Source organism: Oncorhynchus mykiss, chromosome 19 (genome assembly GCF_013265735.2).
Source record: "Oncorhynchus mykiss isolate Arlee chromosome 19, USDA_OmykA_1.1, whole genome shotgun sequence".
Classification (NCBI taxonomy): domain Eukaryota; kingdom Metazoa; phylum Chordata; class Actinopteri; order Salmoniformes; family Salmonidae; genus Oncorhynchus; species Oncorhynchus mykiss.
Window position 1 is genome coordinate 25,140,950 of NC_048583.1, and position 12,476 is coordinate 25,153,425.

The window sequence follows — 12,476 nt, forward strand, 5'->3', positions numbered from 1 at the left end:
CTAACTCAGTTGCCGGAGAGGAAGGAAACCGCCCAGGGATTTCACCTTGAGGCCAATGGTGACTTTAAAACAGTTACATCGTTTAATGGCTGTGATAGGAGAACTGAGGAAGGATCAACATTGTAGTTACTCCACAATACTAACCTAAATGACAGAGTGAAAAGATACACACGGGTACTATTGAGCGTGAAAAACCCAGCAGCGTTGCAGTTCTTCACACAAACTGGTGCGCCTGGCCAGACCCCATTCAAAGGCACTTACATTTTTGGGCTTGCCTATTCACCTGCTGAATGGCACACATACACAATTGTCTCAAGGCTTAAAAATCCTTCTTAAACCTGTCTCCTCGCCTTCATTCACACTGATTTGAAGTGGATTTAACAAGTGACATCAATAAGGGATCATAGCTTTCACCTGGATCCACCTGGTCAGTGTTTGTCATGGAAAGAGAAGGTGTTCTTCATGTTTTGAATTCTCACTGTATGTCTTATGTGTGTAGCCCATGTTGCGGAGGAAAACAGTGGTTTGTTTGGTTTGTAGGAACAGTATACTCTCTCTGTCTCAGCTCTCTCTCCCCATATCTTCCTCTTTGTTTCTCTTTTTTGAAATATCATAATACTGTATCACTTAAAGATGACTGATTTACTGTAGCAGGTATGTCTTACAGTAGCAGGATCAGAGTTGCTCTTCTAACAGGGGGGATAGGCATAGGGGGGATAGGCATAGGGAGAAGGGTGTAGGGAGAAGGATAAGGATGAAGGGATAGGGAAAATGATGAAGGGATAGGGAAAAGGATGAAGGGATAGGGAAAAGGATGTAGGGTTAGGGAAAAGGATAAAGGGACAGGGAAAAGGATAAAGGGACAGGGAAAAGGATAAAGGGACAGGGAAAAGGATAAAGGGACAGGGAAAAGGATAAAGGGACAGGGAAAAGGATAAAGGGACAGGGAAAAGGATAAAGGGATAGGGAAAAGGATAAAGGGATAGGGAAAAGGATAAAGGGATAGGGAAAAGGATAAAGGGATAAGGGACAGGGAAAAGGATAAAGGGACAGGGAAAAGGATAAAGGGATAGGGAAAAGGATGAAGGGATAGGGAAAAGGATAAAGGGATAGGGAAAAGGATAAAGGGATAGGGAAAAGGATAAAGGGATAGGGAAAAGGATAAAGGGATAGGGAAAAGGATAAAGGGATAGGGAAAAGGATAAAGGGATAGGGAAAAGGATAAAGGGATAGGGAAAAGGATAAAGGGATAGGGAAAAGGATAAAGGGATAGGGAAAAGGATAAAGGGATAGGGAAAAGGATAAAGGGATAGGGAAAAGGATAAAGGGATAGGGAAAAGGATAAAGGGATAGGGAAAAGGATAAAGGGAAAAGGATAAAGGGATAGGGAAAAGGATAAAGGGATAGGGAAAAGGATAAAGGGATAGGGAAAAGGATAAAGGGATGGGCATAGGGAAAAGGATGAAGGGATGGGCATAGGGAAAAGGATGAAGGGATGGGCATAGGGAAAAGGATGAAGGGATGGGCATAGGGAAAAGGATGAAGGGATGGGCATAGGGAAAAGGATGTAGGGATAAGGAGGAAGGGATGGGGAAAAGGATGAAAGGATAGGCATAGGTAGAATGATGTAGGGATAAGGATGAAGGATGTAGGGATAAGGATGAAGGGATAGGGATAAGGATGAAGGGATAGGGATACGGATGAAGGGATAGGGAAAAGGATGAAGGGATGGGGAAAAGGATGAAGGGATGGGGAAAAGGATGAAGGGATGGGGAAAGGATGAAGGGATAGGCATAGGGAAAAGGATGAAAGGGTAGAGGTATTTGGTATTTTATTAGCATCGCTAATAGCTGTTGTAATAGAAGCAGATACTTTTCCTGGGGTCCACACAAAACATGAACCATTATATAATTCTGAACATCAATAAACAACAACAGCTCAAGGACAGAACTACATCAATTTAAAATGTCACTTGGCCTACATGTCAGTACATACACTCAAAACCTAGCCATGAGGTCAAAGGAATTGTCTGCAGAGCTCCGAGAAAGGATTGTGTCAAGGCACAGCTCTGAGAAAGGGACCAAAAACCTTCTGCAGCATTGAAGGTCCCCAAGTACACTGTGGTCATCATTCTTAAATGGAAGACGTTTTGAACCACCAAGACTCTTCCTAGAGCTGGCCACCTGGCCAAACTGAGTAATCGGGGGGAGAAGGGCCTTGGTCAGGGAGGTGACCGAGAACCCAATGGTTACTGACAGAGCTCCAGAATTCCTCTGTGAAGATGGGAGAACCTTCCAGAAGGACCACCATCTATGCAGCACTCCACCAACTAGGCCTTTATGGCAGAGTGGCCAGACGGAAGCCACTCCTCTGTAAAAGACACACGACAGCCTGCTTGGAGTTTGCCAAAAGGCACCTAAAGGACTCTCAGATCATGAGAAACAAGATTCTCTGTTCTGATGAAACCAAGATTAAACTCTTTGGCCTGAATGCCAAGAGTCATGTCTGGAGGGAAAGATGAACAGAGCAAAGTACAGAGATATTTGATGAAATCCTGCTCCAGAGACTGGGGTTGAAGATTCACCTTCCAACAGGATAACAACCCTAAACACACAGCCAAGACGACGCTGGAGTGGCTTCGGAACAAGTCTCTGAATGTCTTTAAATGGTCCAGCCAAAGCCCGGACTTGAACACAATCGAACATCTCTGGAGAGACCTGCAAATAGCTGTGCAGCCTCGCACCCCATCCAACCTGACAGAGCTTGAGAAGATCTCAAATCAAATGGTATTGGTCACATACGCATGGTTAGCAGATGTTAATGCGAGTGTAGCAAAATGCTTTTGCTTCTAGGTCCGACCGTGCAGTAATATCTCAAAAGTAATCCAACAAATTCACAACAACTACCTTATACACACAAATGTAAAGGGATGAATAAGAATGTGTACATATAAATATATGGATGAGCGATGGCCGTGTGGCATAGGCAAGATGCAGTAGAAGGTATAGAAAACAGTAAATACATATGCGATGAGTAATGTAGGATATGATTATTAAAGTGCTGTTTATTTAAAGTGACGAGTGATGCATTTATTAAATGTATTAGTGGCCAGAGAGTTGAGTCAGTATGTTAACGCAACCACTCTGTTAGTGATGGCTGTTTAACAGTCTGATGGCCTTGCGGTAGAAGCTGTTTTTCAACCTCTCGGTCCCAGCTTTGATGCACCTGTACTGACCTCGCCTTCTGGATGAGAGTGGAGTGAACAGGCAGTGGCTCGGATGGTTGTTGTCCTTGATGATCTTTTTGGCCTTCCTGTGATATCGGGTGCTGTAGGTGTCCTGGAAGGCAGGTAGTTTGCCCCCAGTGATGTGTTGTGCAGACCTCACCAACCTCTGGAGAGCCTTGCGGTTGTGGGTGGAGCAGTTGCCATACCAGGCGGTGATACAGCCCGACAGGTTGCTCTCGATTGTGCATCTGTAAAAGTTTGAGTGTTTTAGGCGATAAGCCTAGATGGCCAGATCTGCGGAGAAGAATGGGATAAACTCCCCAAATACAGATGTGCCAAGCTTGTAGCGTCATACCCAAGAAGACTCGAGGCTGTAATCGCTGCCAAAGGTACTTCATCAAAGTACTGAGTAAAGTGTCTGAATACTTATGTAAATGTGCTATTTAATTTGTTAATCTTTGCAAATGTATAAAAAAAATCTATAAACCTGTTTTTGCTTTGTCATGGGGTATTGTGTGTAGATTAATGAGGGGGAAAAACATTTAAATCCATTTTAGAATAAGGCTGTAATTTAACTAAATGTGGGAAAAGGGGTTTGAATACTTTCCGAAGGCACCCTCTTGTCCAGATGGGATAGGGTAGTGTGCAGTGCGATGCCGATTTCATAGTCTGTGGATCTATTGGATGGACGGGACGGTATATCCCGAGAGAGCCATGATTCCATGAAAGAGAGTATGTTACAGTCCCTGATGTCTTTCTTGAAGGAGATCCTCGCCCTGAGCTTGTCTACTTTATTGTCCAGAGACTGAATATTAGCCCTCCGATTACAGTGAAGAACGAGACCTGCCTCTGTTCTGGGCCAGCTATAGTTTTTCTAGGTCCATATTTGCAGCACCTGCCCATATGACTGGGCAATAATTAAGATAATATAAAACTAGAACCTGCAGGACTTTGTTGAGTGTTGTGTCAAAAAAGCAGAGCATCTCTTTTTTTACAGATACTCTTCACAACCAATATGTTTTAACTATGACAGTTTTCAATCCAAGGTAACACCAAGTAATTTAGTGCCCTCAACTTGCTCAACAGCCACATTATACATTATCAAATTTAGCTGAGGTCTACAACTTGTACCAAATACAATGCTCTTAGTTTTGGAGATGTTCAGAACTAGTTTATTACTAGGCACCTATTCTAAAACTGACTACAACTCTCTGTTTAGGGTTGCAGTTATTTCACTAGCTGTGGTTGCTGATGCATATCGGCTTGAATCATCAGCATACATAGACACACATGCTTTGTTGATTGCCAGTGACAGGTCATTGGTTAAAACAGAAAAGAGTAGAGGACCAGTAGAGCTACCCTGCGGTACAACACATTTTACATGTTTGACATTAGAGAAGCCTCCATTAAAGAAAACCCTCTGTGTTATATTAGATAGATAGCTATGAGTACACAATATGGCAGAGGTTGAAAAACCATAACCTGTTGTTGAAAAAAAAAAGTGTATTATGATCAATAAAATCTAAGGATGCACTGAAATCTAACAGGACAGTTCCCACAATCATCTTTGTTTCAATTTCTTTAAACCAATCATCAGTCCTTTGTGTAAGTGCAGTACATGTTGAGTGCCCCTCTCTATAAGCATTCTGAAAGTCTGTTAATTTGTTTGCAGAGAAATTGCATTGTATGCACAAACACTACAGTCTAAATATTTTGTCAGGTATATTTAGTTCTTTTTTACCCCTTAAAAGGCGAGATAAGTGTAGCTGGTTCAGACTAAATGTTCTCTACTTCTGTCTGGCATACTGAACTACTGATGACCAGAGACCAGACTGGCTGCTTTGATCCTGGAATGAAACAGTCTACAGATCAGACACTCTGTCTACCCTTCCTTTCCTTTAACACTATCCCTCTCCCTCCATCCCTCTCCTTTGACCTGGAGGGAAGCCAAAGTAATGGCAGAGCACCCTTTACTGGTTTTAACAGCCAACTAATCAGCTTGCTACCGACTCTTAAAAACCTTTTTACCCAAAGTTTGCTAGAAGTAAGTAAATAGTATTTCTAGCGGTGTGAACGGTGCATATTAAATGAGTCAGCAGAAAGACTCCAACCAGCCAGTCGGTCTGTGATCTCTCTAAGCTCTGTCAACAAACACACATCCTCTGGGATGCACACTGACTGACTGCTCATACTGACTCTGACTCTGAGAGACAGAGAGGCTGGACCAAGGAGAGAAGGGGGTGAGGGAGGGAGGAATCACAGCTGACTTCACACTTTAGAGAGAGAGACATCTTGTTCAAATCAAATCAAATGTATTTATATAGCCCTTCTTACATCAGCAGATATCTCAAAGTGCTGTACAGAAACCCAGCCTAAAACCCCAAACAGCAAGCAATGCAGGTGTAGAAGCACGGTGGCTAGGCAACACTACTTATAACAGAACATGGCCAAGATGTTCAAATCTTCATAAATGATAGTAATCACAGTGGTTGTCGAGGGTGCAAAAGGTCAGCACGGCCAGGTGGACTGGGGACAGCAAGGAGTCATCATGCCAGGTAGTCCTGAGGCATGGTCCTAGGGCTCAGGTCCTCCGAGAGAGAGAGAGAATTAGAGACGGCATACTTAAATTCACACAAGACACCGGATAGGACAGGAGAAATACTCCAGATATAACAGACTAACCCTAGCCCCCTGACACATAAACTACTGCAGCATAAATACTGGAGGCTGAGACAGGAGGGGTCAGGAGACACGGACAGGGCCAGACAGGAAGGATATAACCCCACCCACTTTGCCAAAGGACAGCCAACACACCACTAGAGGAATATCTTCAACTACCAATTTACCATCCTGAAACAAGGCCGAGTATAGCCCACAAAGATCTCCGTCACGAGACAACCCAAGGGGGGGCGCCAACCCAGACAAGAAGATCACGTCAGTGACTCAACCCACTCAAGTGAGTTGTCACTAACGTGGTCTTCTTGTCTGGGTTGTTCTACCTCTTCATTTGTATCTCCTGATCAATGTCTGACAAATTATCAATCTGTTGTTTTAAACAAGAATTTATGTGCTTTGAGTATTGTTAATTTTATTTTCTGTTATTTCTCATGTCTGTGTGCGTCTTTAAGGACGTGGAGATCAGGTCGAACGCAGCTCTCTACCTCCCCCAGATCAGTGACCTGCTGAACCGCGTGCCCCGTCAGATGCTGCTGCTACTGAAGACCAACGATCTTCTCAGAGGCATTGAGACCACTCTGCAGACCAGAGCCGCCTCCTCCTCCTTCATCAACATGTCCCGATGCTGCACCAGGGCTCTAGCCAGGTAGACCCTGACCTCTAAACCCTAACCCTATTCCTGCAGACCAGAGCCTGCTTCTCCTTCATCATGTCCCGATGCTGCACCAGGGATGTAGCCAGGGAGACCCTGACCTCTAACCCCTGAAATCTAACCCCTAGCCCTAACCCTGCAGACCAGAGGGTTCCAGTCCCTCTGTGACAGTCCTGCTGCTCTGTCCACCACACGCACCACTAATCTATGTGCATCCCCTTAGACAAGCAACACAGACACATGCTTTGACACACACATTTGTATCACATCAGTTTCAGTAATCATTATTTAAGCTTTAGGAAAATGTAAACATTTCTTACTTGCGGTCCTTCCCTCTCCTCACTCTCTTCCTTCCTCCCTCCCAGCTCCTCTCTGAATGTCTGTGTGTGTAATTGGCTGGCTGAATGCTGTGATTATATTGTACTTTCAGTGGCAGTCAGCAGTGGCCATATTGATTCAGTCTTACCATTGTAATGAACAACTCCATGATTGTCTCTGAGAAAAATCATTAGGACAGAGAGGAGGGGAGGGTGCTGGACGCCTCCGGGGGGGGAAAAAGAGGATGAGAGGGGTGGAGGAGAGGAGATGAAGTATGAGAAGGGTGGAAAGGAGGAGCAAGGAGAGTGGAAAAAAGGAGGAGAGAGGGGAGGATAGATGAGGAAAAGAGAGGTGCAATGGAGAAGAGGGGGAGGCAGTGAGATGTGAAATTCAGTGTTTTGCTCCAGCAGCTCTCTATTAAAACTAAGCAGTGGTAGAACACAAAATGCAGATCTACAGGGAATTAGATGGGGAATATTGGGCTTAATTGAGCTTGCCTGGCTCAAAAATAGTGGCGAAAGTGCAAACCCTGCCCATTTGCTCTGGCCCTCCAGGCAGATTCAATCGGACGCTCAAAGTATTTGAAAGAAAACAAATATAACGAGAGAGAGAGACTTTGCGATGGCTTTCCCTGTGCTGTGTAATTGGTTGGGAGAGGAGGAATGATGGCTTAGACACGATGTCCCTTCAACTCTTTCCTCAAGGAGAACACATTGTCCTACCACAGGGCAGGCCACACACACCAGAGAGAGCTGTCTGGTACAGCAGAGTCGATGTCTCCCCAGTCTGTGCTGTGACAACACTACAGTGTGGTGGAGGATGATCCTTCTAAAACATTCAGTAGTCAGTCATGTTACAATCTCACCATGGTGTTATGTAGTGACTAACGCAACACTGGGATTCTTCTTTTCTTTTTTAGGGGGTAGATCAGCTTTAATATTGCAGATACATTGTAGATTCCATCATTGTAATTGTCTGCATCACTTCCAATCCCGCATATATATATTTTTCAAATACACAGTTGAAGTCGGAAGTTTACATATACCTCAGCCAAATACATTTAAACTCAGTTTTTCACAATTCCTGACATTTAATCCTAGTAAAATTCCCTGTCTTAGGTCAGTTAGGATCACCACTTTATTTTAAGAATGTGAAATGGCAGAATACTAGTAGAGAGAGATTTATTTCAGCTTTTATTTCTTTCATCACATTCCCAGTGGGTCATAAGTTTACATACACTCAATTAGTATTTGGTAGCATTGCCTTTAAATTGTTTAACTTGGGTCAAACATTTCAGGTAGCCTTCCACAAGCTTCCCACAATACGTTTGGGGGATTTTGGCCCATTCCTCCTGACAGAGCTGGTGTAAATGAGTCAGGCATCCTTGCTCACGAACGCTTTTTCAGTTCTGCCCACACATTTTCTATAGGATTGAGGTCAGGGCTTTGTGATGGCCACTCGTATACCTTGATTTGGTTGTCCTTAAGTCATTTTGCCACAACTTTGGAAGTATGCTTGGGGTCATTGTCCATTTGGAAGACCCATTTGCGACCAAGCTTTAACTTTCTGACTGATGTCTTGAGATGTTGCTTCAATATATCCACATAATTTTCCATCCTCATGATGCGATCTATTTTGTGAAGTGCACCAGTCCCTCCTGCAGCAAAGCACCCCCACAACATGATACTGCCAACCCTGTGCTTCACGGTTGGGATGGTGTTCTTCGGCTTGCAAGCATCCCAATTTTTCCTCCAAACATAATGATGGTCATTATGGCCAAACAGTTATATTTTTGTTTCATCAGACCAGAGGAAACTTCTCCAAAAAAGTATGACCTTTGTCCCCATCTGCAAATCGTAGTCTTTGGAGCAGTGGCTTCTTCCTTCCTTTCAGGTTATGTCAATATAAGACTAATTTTACAGTGGCTATAGATACTTTTGTACCTGTTTCCTCCAGCATCTTCACAAGGTCCTTTGCTGTTGTTCTGGGATTGATTTGCACTTTACGCACCAAAGTACTTTCATCTCTAGGGGACAGAACGCATCTCCTTCCTGAGCGGTATGACGGCTGCGTGCTCCCATGGTGTTTATACTTGCGTACTATTGTTTGTACAGATGAACGTGGTACCTTCAGGATGTACCAGACTTGTGGAGGTCTTGGCTTGATTTATTTTGATTTTTCCATGTCAAGCAAAGAGGCACTGAGTTTGAAGGTAGGCCTTGAAATACATCCACAGGTACACCTCCAATTGACTCAAATGATGTCAATTAGTGTATCAGAAACTTCTAAAGCCATTTTTTCAGTTTCTGGAATTCTCCAAGCTGTTTAAAGGCACAGTCAACTTAGTGCATTTAAACTTCTGACCCACTGGAATTGTGATACAGTGAAGTAATCTGTCTGTAAAAAATTGTTGGAAAAATTACTTGTGTCATGCACAAAGTAGATGTCCTAACCTACTTTCCAAAACTATAGTTTGTTAACAAGAAATTTGTGGAGTGGTTGAAAAACGTGTTTTGATGACTCCAACCTAAGTGTATGTAAACCTCAGACTTCAACTGTATGATTACAGGCTCAAAATGGCTAGAAACAAAGTGCTTTCTTCTGAAATTCGTCAATCTATTCTTGTTCTGAGAAATGAAGGCTATTCCATGCGAGAAATTGCCAAGAAACTGAAGATCTCGTACAACGCTGTGTACTACCTTCACAGAACAGTGCAAACTGGCTCGAACCAGAATAGATAGAGGAGTGTGAGGCCACGGTGCACAACTGAGCAAGAGGACAAGTACATTGGTGTCTAGTTTGAGAAACAGTCGCCTCAAGTTCTCGACTGGCAGCTGCATTAAATAGTACCCACAAAACACCAGTCTCAACATCAACAGTGAAGATGCGACTCCAGGATGCTGGCCTTCTAGGCAGAGTTCCTCTGTCCGGTGTCTGTGTTCTTTTGCCAGCATCTTGCTCAGTTGTGCACCGGGGCCTCCCACTCCTTCAATTTTGGTTAGGGACAGTTTGCGCTGTTCTGTGAAGGGAGTAGTACACGGCGTTGTACATTAACAATATCTACACTGTATTTCTGATCAATTTGATGTTATTTTAATGGACACAAAATGTGCTTTTCTTAACAAGGACATTTCTAAGTGACCCCAAACTTTTGAACGATAGTGTATATACATATAATTTTAAAAATATATTTTCCTTTATTACTTTCTAACCCTACCACCCCTCCCCTAATAAAGTAGTGAACAACAACGCGTAGGCCTCTACTTCCAGTTTATACATACTATTTTCATTTTATGGACAAAGTCTATTTTACTATTGTTCTATTTTGTTTGATTTTACTCCTGTCCTTCCTCTCCCTTCAACCTCTCCCATCCATCCAGTTTGATTTCTATTTGCCATATCTTTAAAACTGTGGTCTTTCACAAATGTTCTTAACCCATATACTTTTTACGGACACAGTATGTTTTACACTAGTTATCTTGTTATTATTTGTTGCTAGTAGTCCCAACCTTCAGCTCCATTCAACCCCTCCCAGCTATCTCACCACCATCCATATTGGATTTTGTCCTCTTTCTTTCTGTCCCCATCCATCCCTCCCTCTCTCTTTCTAATTCTCTCTCTTTCGCGCTCTCCCTCTCTCTCGCTCTCTCTCTCCACCCCTCTCTCTCTCTCCCCCCCTCTCTCGCTCTATCTCTCTCTCTCCCCCTTTCTTCATCTCCCCCTTCATCTCCCCCATAACTTGCTGTTTCCTAAGATTACATCACACCTTGTTTCCTGTCAGGCACAAGCGGATCAAGGCGCAGTCGAGGGCACGGCGTCTCCAGATCACCATGTCGGAGTCTCTGACCCTTTGGCAAATCAGCCTGTACGAACTGTTCCTGTGGGTCAAGGGCTCAACGCTAGGAGGCTGGGTCGGTTCACTGCTCAGCTGTCTACACTACACACACTGATCAGAGAAGAGAGGCAACGACACAGACACGCATAAAGACACACACACAGGCAGACAGAAAGACACATACACACTTATGGGCGTACGCATGCACACACACTTAGTGTACACACATATCACACTACGGCGTACACAAATAGGGCCTTTGGGACGCAGAGTCATGAAGACACACCAACAAAACTTGACACAAATGCATACACACAAACACACACACACAGTTGACACACACACGCACAGTCAGGCAATCCGCTCCAAATGCACGGAGACAGTTTAACCACTGTGTAAATCGATGGATAGACAGAGGTAAAACGCAAAAATATAAAACGCAACATGCAACAATTTCAAAGATTTTACTGAGTTACAGTTCATATAAGGAAATCGGTCAATTGAAATGAATTCATTAGACCCTCATCTATGGATTTCACATAACTGGGCAGGGGCGCAGCAATGGGTGAGCCAGGCCTTGCTAATCCGAATGAGTTTTCCCCCACAAAAGGGCATTATTATTGGCACGTTTAGTTCACATTAGGTGACAACTCAATCAATTGAAGATCAAAATTTGATGTTGAACTGACATCTGTGCCCAGTGAAATATGGTCAAAGCCACTCACTGTACATAAATGGCAACAACAGTTTGTATTTATTCATGTTACCTCACTACTGTATGTACTGTAAATGTGCAGTGATGCAGAATGAAGTGTCATATTTTTGTTCAGAAATGGATGGACTGTTTTCCACATTTACATTCCTCTGCTTTTCTCTGTTTATCTCCTCTTCCCCCTTGATTCTGCAACAATTCCACTCTCCCTCTTTCTTCACCTCACTCTCTCTTCTACCCCTCTCTCCCTCTTCTATCTCTCTCTAATCTCCTCAGAACATTTTGCTGTTTACTGTCCAGCTTTTTGTAAACACTGGTTTCTCTAGCAAATTATTTAATTTACTGTAATCGAATTTTACCTTGACCATTGTCAACATACAGCTCCAAGAATGTATGTTTAGCATTGGTATTGCTATCATTTTATTATACGGATTTACATTTTTTGTCATCTTCGAATATGCTTTAGTTTGTTGATTATTCTGTGAATTATTTTATTTATCCTATGTATTGCTGTTGTTGGAGGTGTGGAGGAGAGAGGAGTTATTGTTCACTCATAATGAGTTTGCATGGGGAATGGAAATAAATGGAAATAATCCCAATTGAACACACACACTGCTCTCTCTCTGTTTTAGTGTCATTGTCTGGTCTGCAATGCATTGTATTTTGGGGGGGATTCTTGTCGTTAAAAACACCAACTAAACAATTTGGACAATGTTGTGGGGGGGGGGGGGGGGAGCAGAGTTATGTATATTTACAAAATCTGTATTTTGTACAGCACCTGAGTTAATACATGTTATAATCACCATACAGCTGTGAGTCTTTCTGTATATGTCGCTAAGAGCTTTGCACACCTGATTGTACAATATTTGCTCATTAATCTTGAAACAATTCTTAAAGTTCTGTCAAATTGATTGTTGATCATTGTTAAAAAGCCATTTTCAAGTCTCCATAGATTTTCAAGACGATTTACGTCAAAACTGTACCCAGGCAACTCAGGAACATTCAATGTCATCTTGGTAAGCAACTCCAGTGTATATTTGGCCTTGTGTTTTAGGTT

The 12,476-nt window shown here is 43.1% G+C and overlaps 1 protein-coding gene across 1 annotated transcript in view; it reads left to right on the top strand.

The window, feature by feature from the left end:
- adck1 (aarF domain containing kinase 1) overlaps positions 1-12,027 on the top strand; it is a 171,861-nt gene extending 159,834 nt beyond the window's left edge. The window contains exons 10-11 of the mRNA XM_021573702.2: positions 6,355-6,548; positions 10,654-12,027. Of these exons, the coding sequence (XP_021429377.2) occupies positions 6,355-6,548; positions 10,654-10,822 (363 nt within the window). The 3' untranslated portion in view covers positions 10,823-12,027. The remainder of the gene's footprint in view (positions 1-6,354; positions 6,549-10,653) is intronic.
- Positions 12,028-12,476: the final 449 nt, after the last annotated feature.